Source organism: Helicoverpa armigera, chromosome 13 (assembly GCF_030705265.1).
Source record: "Helicoverpa armigera isolate CAAS_96S chromosome 13, ASM3070526v1, whole genome shotgun sequence".
Lineage (NCBI taxonomy): Eukaryota > Metazoa > Arthropoda > Insecta > Lepidoptera > Noctuidae > Helicoverpa > Helicoverpa armigera.
This window is the reverse complement of record NC_087132.1, coordinates 12,121,045-12,145,095: the sequence shown is the minus strand read 5'-3', so window position 1 is coordinate 12,145,095 and position 24,051 is coordinate 12,121,045. Positions and strand designations below refer to the sequence as shown.

General features: G+C 36.9%; 1 protein-coding gene across 8 annotated transcripts in view; it reads left to right on the top strand.

Moving 5' to 3' along the window:
* Dl (dorsal) overlaps positions 1 to 21,146 on the top strand; it is a 54,366-nt gene extending 33,220 nt beyond the window's left edge. For 5 of the 8 annotated variants that reach the window (XM_049840719.2, XM_049840720.2, XM_049840718.2 and 2 more), the window contains exons 4-8: positions 2,471 to 2,623; positions 3,795 to 3,979; positions 12,702 to 12,931; positions 13,163 to 13,318; positions 13,600 to 15,219. In XM_049840719.2, coding sequence (XP_049696676.2) covers positions 2,471 to 2,623; positions 3,795 to 3,979; positions 12,702 to 12,931; positions 13,163 to 13,318; positions 13,600 to 14,892 — 2,017 coding nt within the window. In that variant the 3' untranslated portion in view covers positions 14,893 to 15,219. The other 3 variants (XM_064037692.1, XM_049840723.2, XM_049840725.2) reach the window with 2 other exon arrangements.
* Positions 21,147 to 24,051: the final 2,905 nt, after the last annotated feature.

Sequence of the window (24,051 nt, the reverse complement as noted above, 5' to 3'; positions counted from 1 at the left end):
TTGTTCGGTTTTATCTACTAGTTTATAAATGTGATTATGATTTTCTTTCTTTCTTTCTGATTAATTGTATTGATGGTGGGATTTGCTTTTCGGGTTTCTCGCAGCATCCCAGCATCTAAGATCTGTAATGACCACCTTTGTGATAACGATATTAAATTAAAACCAGAACAGAAGTAGTAAATGTCATTTAGAAAAAAATCTGTAGTTTAGAAAAAAACCTAACACAAACATTGTCAGCTCTATGTCGATATTAAACAGTTACTTAACGCCTATCTAGAGTTTTCTAGACTACTTTAAATGCATCTTGTATGCATTATGCTAATATCAAAGTGCCGCTAAGCACCAATAGTATGCCACGTAGAGTATTAGACAATCAGTGGCAATTATCTTATTTACCTAACGGCGTATAACGGCAATGCTGATAAGTTAATACCTAAATATTAACTGTAAACAAATATTTTTAGTCACTTGCCCGTAAAAAATACCTAAGAAGTTATTAAAATACCATATTAATTTATATGTAGTACGGGTCTAATGAGTAATATAACAAATAAGGTAAACATTGGCTTGCAAAATAGCTTTAGGATATCCCAGTTTGCACTCATACGTTTCGACTGATAGCGAACGAAAAACCCCATGGGAATACACGTGTGTATTATTACAAAATTACGTGACCTTTAATGTGAAGTAACTGTGCTATAATAACACGCAAGTATTCTTAGTTATCCAGGAAAATTATAATTAACAGCTACGTGCGATTAAGATAAACCTATCGCGTTGTATCGTCTGGTATAATACCTATTCTTTAAGGAGTTCACGCTTGACCAAAATTTTGAAAAAACTAAATTGTCTTTTGTTGTTTTATGAGCACAAAATATATTGATCCGATCAACATGTGTCCCGATGCGTTTGGTCAACAAACAGACAATATACCAATTTGTGGCGAAGTTAGTTTTACGAACCAACTACCGGGTGCAATAACTGCAAAGATTTTCAAAACGATTGACTTTTCACACATACATAATGTTTTCAAATACCGATGAAAGCTATTTCCAATACGGGTATGTTACAAAATACTACTAGACTGGACTGGCGTTCCGAACCGAGGTGCCAAGCGGTTCAAGAGCTGCACTTTGTATGCACCGCGCACGTTGCGTTGTTATGCCATGTGCGCCGTGACTAGCCACGTGACGACGAGCTATGCTCACGGAAAATCATTATCACATTTCATTTTACATCTAGACAACATAGTTCTTAGTAAACGCTTAGACTTTTTATATGTAGATCAAATAAAGATCTCGCTATGGGTGCAGCGGAGTGTCATACTCTTTCTGACTAAAATCCACAACCTTCTGCAACCTTTTGTTTCCTACCGGGGCTGCGGAAGACCTACCGCGCCCCTCACAAAACAAAGGGTTACAGAAGGAACAAAGCAGGGTTTTAGTCAGTAAATTCTGGCACCATCTTCCACTGCAAACTGCAACCACAGAGGGAGAGATCATTTGATAATATTTGTACCAGACCCTTTGTGTATCAGGCCCGCTCCAGCCTCCAATTCGTTAGACCTGCAGTTAAAGACTATCCTCCGTTGTATACAATACAATATTGATAGCAGTATGTAATCTAATGTTTTATCATAGCGCCACTCGCCAGAACGTGAGCTGAATCTGCAAATCATGGTGGCTTGGCGAAATTAGTTCATCATGACACAAAATAATAAATATTGGTATCAAAGAATTACATTATATTGTAACGATAAAACGACTTGTTGGTCGATTACTAAATTATACATGTTTTTATCACATTAAGAAGTTAATTACCTACGTGAAAAGTTGGTTCATGGATCAGTAGTCACCTCAATGAAGATAATTCATAATTGACAAAAACAGCATCAACAAAGTTTATCCTAAACATCACAACTTAGTCCAATCTTCTTCTGGTTTTCAGTTTCTTGAAGCTTTCCATCCATCACTATAAACATCCAATATATTTGAGTCTCTACAGCACGTGTGCAGGTTTCTCATTCAGGAAGCAGCCGAACAGTTTTCAACTAAAACTGCGAACGAATAGCTTCATAAACTAAGTTAATTTAGTGTGTTTACACAGAGTGGCCGGTTCCGCTAGGCAATGCGCGGCCTGAAGTTCCGCGTTAAATAGATCGAACTTGTTTGATTATTTTTAGTTTTTTAATGCGCTTTAAATGTATGTTTCTTGGGAATAAAATAAAAAAATATGGAAAAGCAAGAGAGAGCTTTTTTGGAAAGCAGTGGAATAAAACAGAAGAGAATTACGCAATCGAAAGGATTTTTTGCTAAAATCTATTATGTGAAGATGATATGTGTTACATACCTATCCAATCTCTATCTTTTACCAAAACTTTTTTGATTCCTCATGAAGTCATGATTCATATACGTAATGTAAAGTTCTTTTATCGTAAGGTCCAGCCTTAACATTAAATTTTTTCCAACAGATTTCGCTACGAGTGCGAAGGCCGGTCAGCAGGTTCGATCCCCGGCGTGAACAGCACGTCAGACAACAAGACTTACCCCACTATTAGGATATGCGGCTTCACGGGACAGGTCGTCATCGTCGTGTCCTGTGTCACCAAAGATGAGCCTTACAGGTGAGAACAGATCATTATTTATTATTGTTTATTCCCTAGCCATTGTAACCCATAGCATAGACCAATGGGAAAACCTCTATGGTGATCCAAAATTTTGCAATAATTATTTCGAATCCCCTGCATTATGTATCTCATATATCTTAGCCATGGTAAAGAAAACTCCAACGTCTGATAACTTCACTTCTTTCGGGTAACCGGCTGTCTCAAATATTGTGTCCAAGTACCTAATGGTACTATCGCCTTCGAAAATGCTTCAGATATCATAAAGGTTCATTCATAGTTTGAGTTTTCGGTCCCCATCTGGATCCCTTTAATTACCTAGAACCATGGCACTACTTCTCAATGATAATAGAGTATAATCGGTATACTTTTAATAACAGGGTCCCAAGTGTTACCGAGTGACCGATATAGTACCTTATCACATTAATTGATATCTTATCTTAGTACGTTACGTGTCATCGATTTCCGCTTGTGCACATTGTTTGTCCACTGATTGTCGTACAACATAATTATGTGTTATGTAACAGAGATACAGTAATGGAGTGTCTTCTGATTATTTTCATTTTGAACAATGGGAAAACCTCGGAAAACAAATATTTGTTGAATCAAGAGTATTTTTTTTATTTCTTTATTGTTCCTTGGGTAATACTAGAAGACTTTGAAAATTCTTTAGTATGAGTATTTTTTTATGGTCTATAAAAGAGGCAAAATTATCTCACTTGACAGTCCGGCCCACACCACCGGGCCAGTTCCCAGTTACAGTTTATCATAGTTTAACGAGAACGTCTGCAGTAAACTTGCACTAATTAAAAGAGCGATCCTCGCACATCATTATAAATATGCTAAAAATACTCTGCAATCTGTTGCGACCCGGTTTGATACTTGGATGACACTCTCTCCTACACAGCATTCGTACAGGGCGTTCAATATTTATTTTGCTGAAAAGTATGTTTGATTTCCATCGGTCACTTTATCTTGGGCATTATCAATAACTAATGTAAAATCTTGTAACAATGCCTTTTTTTCTATTATCTTTAATTTCCAGAGGAATTACATGGTTATTTTTCCGCATGCATCATCGTCATAGTTGCCATTCCAAATATTGCAAGTACTACGTTAGTGAACCTTTAATGGATACTGCTAAATTGAAACCTGCATTGTTTCCACCCAGGGCACACCCCCACAACTTAGTGGGTCGTGAACGCTGCGAGCGAGGAGTCTGCACGATCCCGACCCTCATCACGAAAGAAACATGCGAGTACCAGTTCAAGAACCTCGGCATTCAGTGCGTGAAACGGCGCGACATTGCCGAGGCACTCACAGTCAGGGAGAAGCTCAGAGTCGACCCCTTTAGAAGTAAGTGGCTTGCACCAGGGTTGTGGTCCCGTGCCTTTCTTTACCTCAGCTCTGAAATAGTTGCGAGCTGCCTACTTTAGCGAGAATAATACTAACTTATATTATTTTTGGACAATGCAGCAAATCTTCTGAACACCTTGTCCCGTTGGTAGACAACACACGGGCTTAATACGTATTGATATTGTGTGTCGTTTCAAGTTTTCTCATGTATAGGTTGTAGTGTATAGAATAGATGGTAAGTTTTTTTATACATGTTATAATGTATGTGATAGTAAAATAAAAACTTTTAGTACCTCAAAATTTTGAAGAGGTCTTTAGGTCATATGTATTAATTAGCGAGGTTTTAAACCTGTATAATTCACTCGCAAATTCGCGAAGCTGACTTTAATTCCTGACCTGAACAATGTTCACAATAATTCGCACTGAATTTAAGATATGTGTCATTTAACATACCGGTGTCGTGACGTCATATGTATATTCCGTATCTGAGAACATTGACGTCAAACAGATGAAAACAACTTCCTTAGATGTACAGTTAAGTCCCGTTGATCATTGAAATATTGTCCTTCCTCGTTTTGGTAGCCATTTAATTGCCACTTAAGAAAAATATAGGTACGTCACTATAGAAAATCTCAAATGATTTTCAAAGGAGAAAGTGTTTTCCTTCCAAACTATTCATCATCTGCCTAGCCTTTTTCCAATGTTGGGGTCGGTTCCCTGTCTATCCGTAGCTGGGTACCAATGTTTTACATGAAGCGACTATCTATTGACCTCTTTACACAGGCAACCTGACACCCCTTGCTTAAAACTGGTTGTCCTTCTTTCTTCCAATTCTTTACCAAAATGTACTTGATCTTGATTTTAACAGTTGCTGTACCCATTCATCACTCGACGTATACGCTTAAATGTCGCATAATGAGTGAACCAGTCGCTCAAGGCCGGTTAATGACGTCTCCTTTGTCTTAGACCTTCACTATTGACATGTCTGTTGTGTCTGTTCCTTGTTTACGTCGTTGTACTTTAAATTCTTAGAAAACATTCTGCTGACTACCAATGTAGGTATCATAGCAAGATCTCTCTCTCTCTCCCATCGGACGTGAGAGTGAAGGAATAGTGTGCACTTGTGTCTGCGCAAATGCTTGTGCACTATAATATGTCCTGCGCAGCCTCCTTATATAAGAACAGCCGCCGTGGCCGAAATCGGCCTTTGACGTATTAGTCAGCAAGATTTTCACGAACATTTTAATTGTCCTTACAAGCCTTGACATTGACATTCCTCTTATTCTCATCGTTGAGCAAATGTGGATATCAATATTATCAGCTACGTAAGGCGAACGACAAACATGCTTGTTACTCTGCGCTCGATGTCCGGGTTTTCTTCGATTTGGTTCCGTTGATATCATTGCTTAGCAAAGGATTAAAATCTAATCAATATCCTTGATTCAGATCAACTGTCCGACTTATCACAGCTTAAGCCTAGGATCGGCCATTTAAATGTTTTCAAAACGCAGATTTTATAAACTGGTTATCGCGCTGGCGTAATCTGAACATATCGGGGAAAACTCAAATATAAACGGTTGGGAAACCTACATAGCAGATGGATCTATGTAGATATTTCTCAATAAAAATGATTTTTCATAACGTGATAAAATTATCTTTCATAAAAGCAGTTATCAGCACCTTTCTCCAGTTATCTAACACCATAAAATTGCGTGTCTAGATATTCCCCAGTTCATCATTCATTAAACTTTGACCACAATTTTACAACAATAAAGTTAAGTCTTATTGTCAACATTACAATCTTTTGTACAATTACCCGCATTTTCTCGGCCACTAACATATATTTATCTCAGACATGAGTACGTCTGAGTATTTAAGTAAACTTAAACTATAATCCTCTAAAGATATGATCAAGGGTAGGTCCATCACCCATGGGGAAAGCCTATCTGATATCTCTGCCAGTATTCGGCGATGACCTAGGATTTTCCCGACTACCATCTGATAACGTACTGATAACACCGTGGGAATACCTACATGAGTGAATCATGTCATGATAATGATAATAATGTTCTCGTTTGATATAATAGGTGTGTTTTAAAACACTGGATTTTTCGCTGATGATAATAAAGACAGTAATTACTTATAAGTATTTTATCAGTTAGTTACATCTCTCTTTTTCTTTTGCAAAGCTTGGCAACAGCTATTGACCATCTTGCCATCTATCTTGACGAATAACACTTCTTGACACACGTCTTGACAAAATATAGGTTCTAACTACCTCTACATAAAATAGGCCAATCTGTTAACAGATCTTCAGACAATATTCCAGTCAGTAACAATATCTTCCATTCAAAGTTCCCGAGAATAACTCTATAAATAGCACATTAACATCGATCGTTTGCTCCCGTAATAAATATAAGGCACGTGTTCAACGGCTCGGATTTACGACGACAATAAAATAAATGTGTGCAAATACATAGAAATAAACTAGATTTATTTATTGCTTTGATTAAGGGCAACCTGTCTATTTTTCCTATAAATAGCACGACCTGTAAAAAGGTTGATACATCAAAGAGGTTTCCATAGGAAACTTTAGGGTACCTATTCACTTAGCCTTAGATCCGGCTTCGCTAGTATGTATTTAGAGCAAGTGATTGTTAACAATCAACCAATACTTCCCCCATCAACAAATACGACTCAATATAGACCATCCTATATTTAGTGATCAACAAAACAACTCCTATGTAAGCCAAGACTTTGGCAATCCATCACCGACTAGCCCATATAATGAAGTATAAACATTCACAAGCAATCAGCATCTCGCTTTCAGACCCAGCCGTATATAGCTAGGCTATTTCAATAATTACTGGCCAGTGTAGTAACTTTATCCAGGGCCGGATTCACAGGCGTTGGGCCCATAGCAAATTTTGGTGCGTGGTTTCTTGAATTGAAGAAAGTTCTCAACTTCATACTCACTCCTCTCGCTGTGGGTTCTGCGTGAGGGAGTGTCAGATTTATACTGACCTAAACTCACCTGTACTCCTTCTGGAGCTCTTCAAGAAGCAGAGTCGTGGTAACTCTTTCGAATAATTTTGGCCATAACAAACTCACTTTTACTATATTGCCCTTCTTTAGGTAGTAAATGCTCTGTAATCCGGCCCTGTTCCCACCTATACATGGACCGGCCGTGGTCGTCTGTAGCCGGAACTTGTCGGCTAGTAGACTTACACAACCGCTTTCTTAAGTGATAGGGTAGATCCGCCTGTTACGTAGTTTTTATCATGTATATCATACTACGTGGTGTTATATAGTTTGAAACGAGCATTACGTGAATGGGAAAATTGCTACGTTTGGGAAATACCACCAATAATCCTACCTACCTAGGTATTCTTACAGTTATCATCTGATAAGTGCTCGTACACTTGTTAAATTAGACCTCATAATTATCTATATTTCGGCTGGCTTTTCTCAACTAAAGCAAAGACACTATATAACAAATTATCAAACAAAATACGTCCTTATTAGTAAAAGTTTATGCATGACTTTCCCTGTATGTTATCATAAATAATTTTAGATTAATACCCAGTGTATGGCGGAGCTCACCCATCCAAACAGTGACCACGTCAAGCAGTCAGCAGATTAAACACGTTAGATAGTGATTGCAGTAGATGTTAATACAGATTCTGTCAGTTAGACGCACGCATGCATTCATCATTTGTGCAGCAGTTGCTTGTAAAACCATAACGCGTGAAATAGTAAATAATGAATACGAAAGCAGGTGAAGTGGCAAGGATTCAAGCGTTAAGTGGTTTTTGTAACTGGTGCGTAATTGTCAGTGAAGGAAAACATCTTTAAAGTTTTCTTGAAGTTTAAAGTCTGAAATCGACAATCCGCTTTGACCAAACGTGGTGGATGATTACCGCTCATTACTTCTCGTAATGAGACGAGGTATGTGCCCTGTAATATGTGGCTGTAAAAGTTTACATCAAGTTTGAATAGTATTACGTCCCTCCATTTTTTGTTTTTTGGGAAGTCTTTAAGTGAATCTTCTTCCTAGGTTCAGCACTGTGTCAGACTTTTAGTCTAAAACCCTCCTACATTCTTTCTGGAGATCTTTGTTTTCCAGCGTTTTGGAGAATTCTACAGCCCAGTTTTATTGCTTTGGAGATATAAAATGATCGTAATATATTTGCATCAACGATAGGCGGATGCAAACTTCAGCCCTCTCTGCGATAATTAAAAATGTTCATAATCAGTTTCTTGACTCGTATTGCGTATGTCCAGAATAACGAGCACATGAGTAATTCCGGATATAACTCCACTAAACAGTTTTTACACATCTCTGAAACTCGCGTGCGGAACAAACAAAATACATAATTCATTATCTTACAAACATTGATTGATAGCATTGTATTCGTATTAGATAACTTTTACAATTTCCTTTCAACAGTGGTTTTCCCCGCATCTGAATAGAAAACGAAACACTGTGACTTTATGCTTAATAATCAGCAGTAAAAATAAATTTGGTACTCATTTAGTCATTCATTCCATTTTCATCCGCCTATCAAATGATGGTTTAACCGAACTGGAATTTATTTTCAAAATCCTCGAAAACAAGTGCACCAATTCGTTCCGAAACGGCTAACATGTGCGATCATTACGGAAAATGTAACAATAAAACGTGCTCAGGTGCCGACCGAGCCACATCTATCGAACCACATGCGTTTGGCTGGAACAGCTGCATACAGTACAAACTCAACCCTAAATCTTTGCAATAAGGTTGCAATTCCTTCAAAACTTGCCTGCAGTCAATTCAGAAATAGCCGAGCGACCAGAAATATCCATAAACCGCGGCCGGCCTCTTTTAGCGACCTATTAACCTGCTAAAGATCTTCATCTTGCTGACTGCTATAGCTCTTTAAATCGTCTCATTAGGGTCTTACTATATTGGGAACCGGTTAAAGACGGTATACCAAGGTTTATATGCGCAGTGATCGATTATATAATCTTCTTATTTTCCTGTGGCATTATTAAATGATGGAATGTATTCTTTATTACATAAATTCCAATAAGAACAAGAATGCATATGTGGGCGTTTTGTACGAGACCGGATTTTTGTAAGTCTTATCATGCAATGTTATTTATACGACTCGCTGGTTTCCTGCACTTTATTAAATCGCCCACTTCATCATTTCAAAATGACACAGTTATTGAACTATAAACACGTGTTTAAAATGTATATATTCACATACAAATTCCATTCACAGAAAGTTAGACAACAAATTACACTAACTGAAAATAAATCATAGAGTGTAGTACACTTACTAGCAACCTTAAATAATAACAATGTTTAATGCAACAGGAAAAATCCAAATAAAACACGCCACGAGGTGGGAAAGCGTTGTCCTTTACGATTCGGCGCGTGCGCACCACCAACCGGTCTTGCTTGCGATTTACGAATCATGCGCCATTGTTGTGAGCGCTAACATGATTTATGCAACCAATTACGGAATTAATTAGTCGTCGATGAAAATTCTCGTTATATTGGAGAAAAATATATGTAAGAGATTTTTGGTTTTTCAGCTTTGTGTTAATAATGACAAAAAATGCTGTAATATTGTTTTTTTTTCTGCTTAGATAACGCAAGCAAATAAAAACAGTGTAATATTGGGATTTTCTATCAGATGTTTAAAGGCACACGAAACGTAACATGCTTGAACGCCAATTCATCAAATCCAACAAAACAAAAGTGAGATCATTTTCATATCAATACGTATAGAACTACTCAACGAATAAACCATGTTTTTAGATATATTTAGTAGTTTTATCACTACAAAAACCGCGTCGTAACGGTAGATTGTGCTGGTCATCATAATCTTATCTGTCAATATTACGCTGCAAGCGTTCCTAAATATTTGCCTTATTTTGTTTTGCCATTATTTAGCTCAAAATTCTGTCTGATCTGCTGACAAGTGTTCAGGGTCGATCTGAGAGAGGTGAGAACCTCAGATATAATAATCAACCTTTACCTGACATAGGTATTTCTTGTACAAAAAAATACTAGTCCAGATTTATTCACAATGTTTTCCCTCACCGTTCTCTCTAGAAATCTTTCATACGAATATGCCCTCAGTATCCATATTAAACCATAAAATACGAGTAGACATTCAAAATCTATAAAAGTATACAAAAATAGGAAATTGGATTGTGCTGCCAAATGTAACGATGACCTAAAGAAGCTTGTTTAAGCTGTGAATGCGGAAGACGCAGAATGGAGTTGTTGGCAGCTGGAGTAGCCCAATTCTTTGACTGTTATTCTATGCACAGCCTATTTTAAGCCCTTTAACGAGTGGGTTATGCTTACAGACTAAACAGATGCATCCAGTTGAATGAATAGGGATATTGACATCGTCTTCTGAACAAGGGAAACATTAAATAATTTTCTTACGTTTTGTAGCAATGCGTGATCTTTTGGAAAACAGTGGTCTTAAACCTTAGCGACTGGGCACTCCTTCAAGACGTGTTTTGGTGTTTTATCTATCTGCAATTAATATCAACCAATAACGTAATCGAATGCAATCCAAGATATAAACAGACAAGTTTTTATCAAAGTTATCGTATTTGTTTATTTCAAACTACGTACTGTATAATCAGTTGGACTACGTTATGTCAGAGACCGCGAGTATCATTTCCGCGTCGGCATAAATATTTGGACATGACCATTGCTAATATTTGTTTGGCATTGTGTTATGTGTACGAGATAAAACATGGCTAGTATTACGCGTAGTTTTTTTGCTACTGTTTTCCGGCTATTTGATGGCCCTTGAATTTAATGATGTTATTGGCCTCCGTATTGAAGCAAAATGGTCGCATCTTCAAACATAGAATATTGAGAAAGTAACTATGCATAATGTTTCGCTGTTTAACACCTAACTAATTTTAATATTATTATCTTTAGAAGGATTTGGGTTTGCTTTAACCACGTTAATTAAAAGCCCTCTAAAATTAATCAAATAACGGCAAACGGCTTGTGATCCTAGAAGCTTAGAGCTTTATAACCTTTATTACATAGATTTAGAGCCATTATAAAAAGAATACTTTAATTATACGAGTGTCTAGCCTAGCAGATCTCTCGCGCGTCACAGTGACGCATTTATTTGTTTATGTTCTATGCGCGTGAGTGTATTTGTCGGCAGGTGAGTGAGCTGAACTCATCGGTCATCGTTTCTGTTATGGCGGGCACGGGGCCGAGTGAAAGTGACTCGGGATTCCCTCTCTGACGTCAAGCGTTATGGGCTACTAATGGAATTTTGATTAACATGTCTGTGCTTCTAATATAGGATAGGCCATAGACTGTTTTGCTATGGTTGACTAACGGCCCAAGTTCACCGACAGTTGAAACGTCCGTCTTTCTTAAACTACTGTTTACTTTTGATTTCTGACACTTACGCGAATATTAGACATTTAAATAAAACTACTTTTACGGATTTTATCGCGGTTATATTATATTATTTAATCCCGACGTTTCGGATCCTTTACAGCATCCATGGTCACGGGCAGACTAAGGTGTTGGTCGTCTTGATATATTAGTTACAAACAGCTACCCTACATTTTGTTAATTATTATTGACAATCCGATTCACGCAAAACGAGCTAACTGTATCCTTAGGTCGAGCAGTTGTAGGGTAGCTGTTTGTAACTAATATATCAAGACGACCAACACCTTAGTCTGCCCGTGACCATGGATGCTGTAAAGGATCCGAAACGTCGGGATTAAATAATATAATATAACCGCGATAAAATCCGTAAAAGTAGTTTTATTTAAATACTGTTTACTTTGCTTGAATGTGAAAATTCGTAGTAAAAAGATGTTTTAAGTAAACTGACGTTTGTGTTGTGGGTGAATTTGGGCCTTAGAGGAACTTACACTCGTGACCTTATTGGTTATAGAAATTCCCAAAGTCGTCGAGTGAAATGCAGAAGTGATATTTAGCAATGCACGGTTACGTACGTGAATGTGCAATATTCTATGTACAGCCGGTGTCCGGAATAAGCAATGGCGCCTCATAACAAATTATAGTTATTGCTTTATGATCTGTCTCGTCTTTTCCTGGTATATTTAATTAACGATTTCTGTAGTTTTTGCTTGTAATTATAGTTATGATTCTTCTGTGGTTTATAAGTCCAACATGTATTATTTACTACCAGGTAAATAAAATCAATAATCCATTTTTTTTTCTTCGTAAAAGATTAATTGAAGGTACACAAGTTAGTTAAAAGTTTTTGTTCCACCGTTTGTAAAATATATACCCAGATTTGTAACGTTTCACGATTCGTTACAATTAATTAAACTGAACAAAAAATATCTATTTTTACAAAGCTAGTCTAAATAAACACTAGTCTCAACTTTTACAATTATCAACATTTGTAAACGACCTTTTGTAGAAAGGTCTGAGTGTAAATTGATTAACAATAAAGGTCAATCTATTAAGATAAAGTTAACTCTTTTTTATATTACGATTTTTTTATTGAAACCTTGTCATACGGATCTAAAAATAAAGATGATTCTTATTATTTAGAACTCAGAGAAACTGTTATTGTTTTATTCGGATACAGGGGATCCTATCCTACTCTGTACTTGATAGTACCTTGTATACATGTATGTAGTAGTAGATTACGTCTTCATTTTGCATAATTATAAAATATATTTAACTCTCTTCCAGAAAACTTCGATCACAAGAATCACCCACAAAGCATCGACTTGAACGCAGTTCGACTATGCTTCCAAGTGTTCTTACCGGACGACTCGGGGCGGCTGCGGCGGCCGCTAGCCCCGGTCGTCTCCGACGTCATCTACGACAAGAAGGCCATGAGCGACCTGCTCATCATGAGGTCCAGCCACTGTTCTGGTACCGCTAGGGGTGGCACGCAGGTTATTCTGCTTTGTGAGAAGGTGAGTACATCTCTTTAACTCAGTTACACCTTATTGGGGACTTGGTCTTTTGTAAGTTAATAGTTTGCAACTTGCAAACTCTTAAAAAATGAATCCATTATTAAGACTTTTATTTCGAAAGTGGTATAGTAAGTACATCATCCACATATAGGCTGTCGCAAATTCAGTCATCTTATATCTAACATAATCGTCTATCCTTCCAAACCTGAACTTAACAAACCCTCGTTCCAGGTGACTCGAGAAGACATAGAAGTAGTGTTCTACCAAGAAGAGAACGGCATCGTGGTGTGGGAGGAGATGGCCATCCGCATCCTCGTGCACAAGCAGGTCGCCATCGCCTTCGAGACGCCCGCCTACAAGTACCCCAACACCACGGACCATGTTCATGTAAGCATCATCATCATAACCTGGCAATCTGTATAGTCTTCAAATATGGTGTTTAAGGAATTAGAACGTCTTTCAAATTGCTTAATTAAAACATTGGGTAGGTTTTTTTTCCTATAAACTAATAACAGCGTAAACTCACGCGTACTAATGTTGTAGTGCGTTTCAGTGTCTGTTAAATAACACATGTATTGAACATAATGTACTTAGGTATCCCATTTTTTTCCGAGAGATTTTTTGCCCTTTTGCTATTTAGAATTCTGACATTCATGTCACCCTTCCAGGTCCACTTCCAGCTGAAGCGTCTCTCCGACAACGCCCGCAGCAACTCCCTGCCGTTCGAGTACATCCCCGAGTTCACAGGTACCGCCCGCAAGCCCAGCCCCGACCTGTCCCTCTTCTCCCTCCTCCTCCGCCCCGACCCCAACAACAACACCAAGCCCGAGCCCGTCTCCTCCTCCACCGACAGCGCCACTCCCTCCGACGCCTCCGACTCCGCCCCGGGCGACGTCACCATCGTGCCCGACGTGCCCGACGTTCCCGACGTCAACGGCAACATACCCACCGCCGACGTCGAAATCATCGACACTAACGAGAAAAGCCTCAACGAACTCCTCGACCAGGTCGCCGAGCTAGACGAGATATACTCAGAGAACCGCACCCGGCTTGAGAACATCACCTCCCTCAACAACGATAGCGAGGAGATCGAAGATTTTAACGATGCCGGCACTTACACTAGTCTACAACTCGCGTTCAAAAACCCCGTAGAGATCTCTGAGCCTGACCCCATGTCTTACGAAGATGTACAAGTCCAAACGTACCGCGGCCCCATCATCGAGTTTAGTCCTCTAAAGCGCGACACAGACGACGAACGTGCCCCACCACTTCCCCCTAAACGTGTCCGCAAGGCCACCTCTACTGAACCCTTCAAAACCAGTCAGACTTCCGTCGACAGTATCTTGAAACCTGGCCGTCAAATACCCCTCACTCGCAACCTCGATCATTTGAAACTCAACTCTGAAATGACGGTCGCTAAAAGCGAGCCGGCCTTACCCCCGGTTAAGAAACGTTCGTTCTTCTCCCGTCTCTTCAGGAGAAAGGAGAAATCTCCTGCTCCTAGTGTCAAGTCTGAGGGCAGGAAAGAGGCCAAATCTAAGCCCGTAGGCCGCTCAGTCAGTAGTGTATCAGGCGTCCGTCCATCCAAGTTCAAGTCCTCAGTATCTCACACTTCTCTGAAAGACAACGCGTCTGGTACTGGCCTAAGTTACGCGGACAGTATCACTCACATTTCTCTCCACGGGGATGACAATGAGAAGTCTACTTCTCAATCCTCTTTACGTCGTCCGGCCAGCCTGGCTCCCTTGCCACCGACAGATGGTGGTACTATACTCGTAGCTGAAAGTGTTCTAGCTTTAGACGCTTCTCAGTTCAAGAAGTTACAGGACGACCTGGATCTGACTGATGCTGAACATTATGCATTGTATATGGCAGTAGCCCCGCACGCGACAGTGTCGGAGTTCGATGAGACCAGCTGCTACTACTCGCCCATAGATGCCAGCAAGTTTCAAAATCAGTAGTCCCCCAAAGTAGCTGGCCTATTAGATCTAATCGTCCATTGCACGAAATAAAGAGGTTTTGAGTCAGTGGCTTAGATAAGATGGTTTATTTTGTCTACCATCATGAACATCGGTGCCGAATCTTTCTAATATGCAAAAGTTTCCCAGCGAAGGTCTAAATTTCCGCCCACGATGCCAAATTTACTCAACTTTTTACAGATTTTCGACGATTTTACATACTGTGGATGTAATGTTCTTGTAAAACTATGATCACTTTCTTATTTTGAACTGTATAATTACTTGAAAAACTGTTTAATTGTTATTATTTGTAATTTATGTTTAACGTAACAACTTGAATGTTCTAGATGTGAGTAATAAGAGGCGGAAGGTGGTAAGCGACATGTTACGAAACTACGAAATTGACAGTAAGTTCAGGTTCATATTTTTTATGAGTATACAGGATGTATTCGAACCTAGCCTTGCTGTACGTTGATAGATTTTTTTAAACAAAAATATTAGTAAAAGTATAGGAAGATTATTTTTGTCTGGGTTATTTTACATCCTGTATACTCAATTATGTATTTTGTCATTATAGGATGTTCTATGGTGATGGGAATATAAAATATGGTGTTTTAACGGACGTCGTATGTCGTATATTAATAGTGTTTGACCAGGAAGATAATGTAATGGTCTTTATTGTCTGTTGGCCGCAAGAACCATAGATTTTCTTGTCTATTTCTTAATTTTTATATGCTGATTCTATGCTTCAGCATAATTTATTGAATTTCATATTGTATAACAATACAAAATAATTTGTTTTTATAATGTCCGTAGCTTAGTTATTATTAAAATTGAAAATGGTGGTATTACTAACAAACTTTTAGTTATTAAGTAGGAAAAGTAATTATATTATTAACAACGTCTTTATTTATATATGAACGAAGTATTATATTAAGTGTACTTACAATATTTATATGGATTATGATTATGGCCTTATGTGCTATGGAACCATACAATTGTTTGCCAGTACAAAATATCGGGAACGTTTTCTATATCTTAGCATTATGTGTATTAATTTAATTTTATATGGCGTATTTTTACTAACATTATTTTAATAAGTACTTAACTATTATATAGGAAGAATATTGGGAGATTTTAATTATTTTGAATTTCGTTGGTGTTAAAAAATATATTGTTTTGGGGTCGTTATTTTAAAAAGAAACGCAACTTTCCCACGAGTTTATACTAGTCTCTTTACCGTAGTTTTGTTAATTTATATTTTAATAATTTATTTGTTAATATCTCGAATATCTATTGGGCGTTTTGTTTATTTGTTACGAAGTTCTGTATGTTAAGAAATCGGTAAAAAACAGGTCGGATTTGGGTGAAAATAGCAGAAATATATTATTCCTAGGATATAGCAATAATATGCAACTTATACAAAAGCTATCAGGCGAATAATATGAATGGTATTGAAAATGCAGCTATGGCTATAGCATGCAAGTTTCGACCAATTGCTATGAGTACAAAGTTTAGTTTCACATAACGCGAGCTAATGTGGATATGTGTGTTGATGGGACAGAAGCATTCACTTCTATAACAAGCTAAACAAAAACTACATGCGAACCAAATTATTGACAGATTTCAAATTCTGCAGTCTCATTAGAATTAGGTCATAAATAGGTACTTAATGTTGGTAAATTAGATATTTTGGCGAAATTTTTTATATTGTATAAACTGTGCAACAGGGTGCTTTTATTGCTACAAAAGCAGCTATTTATCTTTCTTACTTAACAATGAAAACACCCTGTAAACATACCTTTTGATACTTGCTTTGAATAATATAAGATTAAAAACATATCTTTGGAGATGTATGTCATATATTAGAAGAAGTTTTAGATTAATTTACAAATTAATAAATGTTTTGTATTTTGGTTTTTAGCGGCTGAGCCGAAAGTTGTCAAAATTATCTGTTTAGTGAGCAAGTTAGTTAACAGCCAAGCTGTGTGTCACATCCCATAGAGTTACTTCAATGTTCTTGCATTTTTATATTTAAAACAATTATATTTTCAAACAACCCTTTTTTAACGTTTTTGTAAAACTTAAGAGTTGAATAGCGAAGCTTGATTGATGCTAAATTCTATATTAATATGCTAATAAAAATACGTGGGTTTTATTTAATGCCCGTGGACCCCTAAGCTCGAATGACGTCAGAGGTACGGATACTTTCATGTGGCATGGTTTTGATGTTTTACTTTTTAATTTTTGTTATTTTTTAAGCTTGTTCTTTTGTTTATATTTTTTTATTTTCACACATATTCATGTTAGCTTTATTTCGATGTAGTTTTAGGCATAATTTTAAACGCATGATTATCGTTTGCAAGGGTGTTTTAATTTTAGTTGTATAGAAAAGTCGCCTATACTGTCAAACAGTGCATAGTGCGCTTTCGAAGAAACAATATTATAATTACCTACACAGTGTTTTAGGCTCCTACATAGTTCATTATATGAAATGACAGTTGAACTTTTTCTGATGTAGTTTGGGTTACAATTAAAAAAAACGGTTGAACATTGAACACTTATTTAATTTCATGAATGAACTATGTAGTAACGATTCCTTTACCTTATATTATTTCTTATGTTGCGTTAAGCCTAACAACTTGCATGTTCTGCGTTGGGTGTTGTAGTTTATTTATACTGAAATAAACGTCTAGAATAGTTTGAAGTTAAAAAGTTGAATACATAACTAATGATTCTGTACGTTTTTAGGAATCTATTCACCGGAGCAGATCAAGTCGGAACCAAGAGGTAAGAAAGAGTTTTTACTTTCAAAGACAACCACAGCTCGTGGTTACAACCATAACTCATTGCTCATAATTATTGCTTTATTTAAAAATATAGAAGACGGCTTTAATTTAAATATTATTTATTATCACTCGCAAAACAACTCTTTTAAGTTATTTTTACTTAGAACGTAAAGTAACATTAATCCTTATAAAATGACACAATACAAAATTCGAATTAGTTAATATCGTTGGTCCTGTGATGACAAGTCACCTTTGACTTGTGTCATCCCTGAGCCGCAATGTAACCTGTAACCCGTGGGAGTAGCGTCAGACCCCTAGTTGTGCTAATATTGCCGTGTGGTTACAGACCGGACTCCGCCACACCATAACATTAGCAGTCCGCCACTCCACGGCTACGCGCCGCCCTACGAACAGGTAACACACACACATATAGGTCATCGCCATTAACATAACGTACGCCGAGTGACGCAGCAATACTGCATGATCATGTATTCTTCTAGAACTGGAACATAGACAACCTGCAGGGCGGCATGGCAGTCCCGGGCCCGAGCCACGTCAGCCCGGCGGCCGCCCACGGCAACCTGTTCGTGCAGGAGTCGGCCATGTGGGCCAACCCGCAGTACGGCCAGCTGTCCCCTGGCCATATGCAGCCTGGCATGCCCCAGAACTTACAAGTGTTACAGCCCAATATGCAGGCCATGTCTCCCAGTATGCAGCCTATGTCGCCCAACATGCAGCCCCTGTCACCCAACATGGCTTACGGAGAACGCATGTCGCCCAACGTGGCTGTCATGTCACCCCACGGCCAGGTCATGTCTCCCCACGGCCAGGCCCTGCCGCCCCACGCCCCCGGCATGTCGCCCCACGGCCCCGCCATGCAGGCCATGTCTCCCCTCGGCCGCGTGTCGCCCAACGTGCCGCAGAACATGGGCCACATCTCGCCTAACCTGCAGCAGCAGCCTGCTTATGTACAGGTTAGATATCTAAATATATTTTTTTACTACAAAACTTAACTTATCTAACTTTTTTGTCTTAAGTTAATCGACATGTTATACTTCAATTTTGAATACCTACTAGAATTGTTGATTACTAAACCAAGGTACTAGTATTTGCAGGTTAACATAAAAATAAAATAATAATTGACTTTTCCCTCTCCCAGCAACCTCCCCAGCACCAAGCGGCAGCTGGGTCGCTGATGGAGACGGAGACACACAGCACCACCTCCCTCAGCAACCTGCTGCTGGACCGCGGCGAGCACTCGCTGCTGCTGAACTCGGGCGAGCTGGCCGGCCTCTCCGCGCTGCTCGGCGACCGCGCGCACGACTCGCAGCCCGCACTCGACTACTGAACACACAACATACAATAAAACCAATATTTCAAAATATGTGTAACATGTTTCTTGACTCATTTCAAAGATTTCTAGCCGATTTTGGAAACCCCATCCATTTTGTATTTGAATTTCGCAATATTTTTGTAACCTTGTCACCCCGAGTCCGCGGGTAAGATAAGACTTATTCGTATCTCGTTTATGGACTATATCATCTTTCTAACTAAATACTAATGTTCTTAAAATTATCCTCAATTTCCTAGGAATCCGTGGAATGTATAACGTTAAGAAATGCCGACTTAGAACATTAATTTAATGTAATAAATAAGTTTGAAAGTAAGCTACAGTAGCACTCTAGTTTATAAACGAATTTAATTCTCGGACTTTACGTAATAAGCGACCGTGACGATGCGGCGGACGCTGACTTCGGCTTGTAAGTAATCTAAGACTTCTAAGTTTATTATTAACGTCAAATAATTATATTTGTACCGATCTGGGATTTTGTAAGAAGTACACAATGTTATGGAGTTTGAAACGCAGCTTTGTCAGATGTTTTCACCAGTTTCTTTATTAACAAACTAAGTAACCTATTCTAACTAATACAGCCGTTTTAGTGTGCTTTTTATTTTATTAACATCACATTTGTGTTAAAAAATGTATTCCGAGTTTGAACACACATTTAACATTATTATATTTTAACACGAAATGTCTTCCAGATATCTATATACTGTTGTATTAATTCATAGTAGATGATCTCTGAATACTGTAACATCACATTTCTTATATACTTGGTGCTTTTACTAACTTTTTATTTTGTGTTTTTAAACATTTAAAACCTGGAAAATTAAACCAGAAAATAATAGAAAAGTAATGAATCAAATTCTTATTTATTATTGAAAGTTTATTAGAGAAAAAAACTATGTAAATATCGAGATATTTTTAACTTGGTAATTATTATTTTCTGCTTTAAATTTTTAATCATGATAACATTTAAGCGAGAATGTAACTCGATAGTTAAGTGAGATGTTTAACTTCCAATACCGTTTCTACTTGATAGAAATGACTATCTGGGAATTTGTTGTAGGATAGCATGCTGTTTTGTTCACAAAATACGTACGATGAATTTTGTGTCACGAGTGTAGTTAATACTTGGTCTTATTAACTTTGATAAAACGGGAAACTAATATACTTACCTACATTTCATATACATACACACCAGAAGTTTTATAATATTCATAAATTGATGGTTGCTTCAGCTAACTGCCGCGTGTAACTCAAGTGGCAATATAAGGACTTTAATTCTTATTGACGTGACAACTGTTCAGGCAGGACTGGAAAGGACACCATGCTTGTAATAAAATAGCATGTTGTATGAAATATTAACTATTTCCTGTCCTAGCCTGAGTGCTCTGAGATTTCATAATTGAATGAAATTAAGTTACGAGATAATTTATATTTACTGAAATGTGTCATGTGATAATAATGAGAAGTGGCAAAATGACCACTTGACTAGAATTACTTTTTATATTTCCCAATACTACTCCCAAAATGAGTGATGAAGTTTATATTTTATTACTTTCTAAAGATAATGAGATTTTGTAAATCTTGAGTTTAATGAAATTAGTTTGTTTAAAGATTTATTCTCATTAAGTTGTAGTTTTATTATTAAATGCTTTTTTGGTTATGATTTGTTACCAAATAGTTTGTAAATAAATGTTTTCTAAAAGAAAAAAGAGAGGAAATAGTAATAAATTATGTTGTACACGGAAGATTTTTAAAATTACCGGCAACTTTTTAAATTTAAATGTATTTTAAAGACTTAATTACCATTAAATTAAAGCCAGAATACTTAGCACTTTGATAATTTTCATTCCATTCTTAAATGTTTTTAAAACAATAGATTTACGAGACTTTATTTCCTTACAAAGAGATGAACTAAATTGTTTCATACTTACGCTAGAACTTATGACTACGATAATTATAAACAAACATCCTCGATTTAGTTATGTTAAGTAAGAGATCAGACATCACAACGTTGGTACAGTAATGATCGAATGTCTAGGTAATATGAAAGCATTCAAAATGCCAGTTTTGTTATATTTTTGAGAAAAAAATACAATAAAAGTATAATATTTGAAAAACCTGTTTTTTATTTTTATTCAACCCTGTTTAGAAAGGACGTTAACATTGTCAAAGTCAATATTTTTATTTCAAATGAGCCTGAGAAGAAGCAAACCTCGATAAAAAAGAGCCTATGTCTTTTCTCAGGCTGTAGCCTGACTGAATAGGGTATTACATGCATTTTTGAAATATATCTTAAATAAATTCTTTAGTCTTAATATATCTCTAAAAAATTAAAAATATTTTTTTTTTCTCACGTTATGTACGAATATAAATTAATTGTTTTATCGTAATTTCAAATTTCGCGCGTATTTCGCGAAAACGCGGCACACAACGGACGCCATGATTGTTTTTTGGTCATGACGTCATTACGTCAGTAAACAAACTACAGCTGTCAGTAATACATATTTTGATATGTATTGAAAATTTTAATAATGAGTAATTATGCTCCGTATCGTTGGTGTGTTGTTTCTGAATGTGAGAACACTAGAGTAAAAACACCAGACAAATTATGGATTCAAGTACCAGTGGATATAAATATGAGAAACACTTGGTTAAAAGTTGTTTACTACCGTAATGACGGCATTAGCATGGCGGCGACATTTCGTAGTGTTCAAAGACAGATAAAAAAACCTAAAAACTTTAAACTGCAATAAAAAATATATTTATGTACCTTACGAAGTGAAACTAACATTTCCCGATTGCTTTTCCTCTAAACAATCATTGTAATACACTTTAAATTTTTTTCTCATCTAGACTAAAATACCCTATTGCGGAGTTGTTTTCGTATTTATAATATACCCTAATTGTTTTCCCCATGTTTCATCGAGGTCCCGTGAAAACTAGTACGGGTATGGAGTATTCGGATAAAATGTAGCCTTTGATATTCGGGAATAGAGTACCTATCCAACAAAAAATATTATTTCAAATCAGTTTAGAAGTTTTGGATTCGATGGGGTACAAATAAACAATAAATGTTTCCTGTTTATTATATAAGTATAGAAGTAAACCTAAAGATAACTTATGTAAATACTAATTAAATACCTATATAATAACGAAAAACATCTTTTTATCTAGTAAAAAAAATTATCGTCTTCCTCACATCCGCTGTAAGTAATAACAAACAAGAATGATTCGCTAGCACCCAAGCTGTTTATAATGTAACTTTTCCTATGTAGAGATTTGGCCAATTGCTTATCTCTTGTTAATTTTGAAAATTGTTAATTACAGGCTCACGAGATAATAAGTAATTGGCCAAATATCTTATAAATAGTTCATTCAATAAAAGTCTAAATTTAAAATTCAATCATTTGATTAGTTTAGCTACCTATTCCCTGGCGAGTTAAACATCTTAATAATTTACCTAAACCATGGATCCATCCCGGTAGGCACGCTTCTTTCTTATTATTTATTTATTAGATAGCACTGATCACTAACATAGGCCATAATGTTTTGATATTGTTTTATTTTATTTATATGCAGAGTAAACAGATACTTAGGTACTACTTTTGAAAACGTTTTCGTACCTACATGTTTGTTACTCAAACTTTGCGAAAATATCAATTAATTAGTTATACCTAAGTAGGTATGTTATTCAAAATTACTTAGTATAATTATAAAAACATCGTGACTTTTTCCTGTAACCTCTGTAGATAAATTAATTGTCCATAGATAATTACTAATTTAAGTAAGTAGGTATTAATAAACTGGATTTATAAGGAAAAGATTAGAAGAATTATTTGGGCATCTTTGGCAGTCATTAGGGGTAGTGAGAAAAAGCCTGACAACCAGTCTTACCAAAGGGTATCATATCGGGTTGCCCAGGTAACTGGGTTATGAAGGCCAGATAGCTGCATCCGGTAAGACTGGCAGCCGACCCCTACATTGTCATAATTGCATTTAGTTATATAATTAAGTATTACTTAACTTCTATTATTATATTACTTTTAAGTATATCTTGGACACCAATGCGTAAAAGTGAAGGAAAACAGTTTGAGTAAATCTGGATCTGAAATCGCTAGTTCGCCTAGGGCCTAGAGCAATCGAGCTGGATAAGTAAGTACTACCCGTGCCGATAAAGAATGAGATTAGAAATCGCGACAGCTGTATTTGCCTCTCGCTCATACACTATAGCACATGAGCGAGAGTTGAATACAGCTGTCGCGATTTCTAATCCCATTCTTTATCGGCACGGGTTGTAACGCTACGCATGCTACGATACGATACAAGGAAAATTCTGAGAGAAATAAGTTCTCCTGTGTATATTTCGTAGCGCGCTCGTAGCTCGTAGCTCGTAGCTCGTAGCACTGATGCAATATGACACAAACATTTTGACATACTGTGTAATAATAATTAAAAATAGCTCTCAAAAACAACATTATTTTGTAAGCGTACGTAGGTACATACAAACATTAAAACTAAAAAAAAACGCCTATCCTTAATACTTCACCTGTCTCTATTTCTGCTGCGGAAGGAGTGGTTGAAATCATCATTACACTGATAGTGACTAAATGAATTAACATAATTTTCATATGAAAGGAAAAACGAGTGGAGTCCAAAAACAGAGGATAATGACATGACTTTGACCTCTCTTGCGAGTGACGTCGACCAAAATCCCCGCCCATAGAGCAACTAACCCATAGACATAGAGTAGTAGATATAGATCTTCTAGAATCGAGCGATTCTATGACTCGATCGATGACTTTTTCATGTGTAAGTAAATTATGGGATGGGATCAAAACTTGGGCTAAAAAAAGCTAAATATTAACCACCCCCAAAACCGCTAACTCTTCAGTAACTTTTCAAAATCAATTCCTTTGTAACTTGCTTCATTTTTAAATTTTTGATCATTGATAGTCATTTATTTATTTGTTTATTTAATGACTACACTATTTTATAGTAGGTAAAACTGACACGTACGAAATA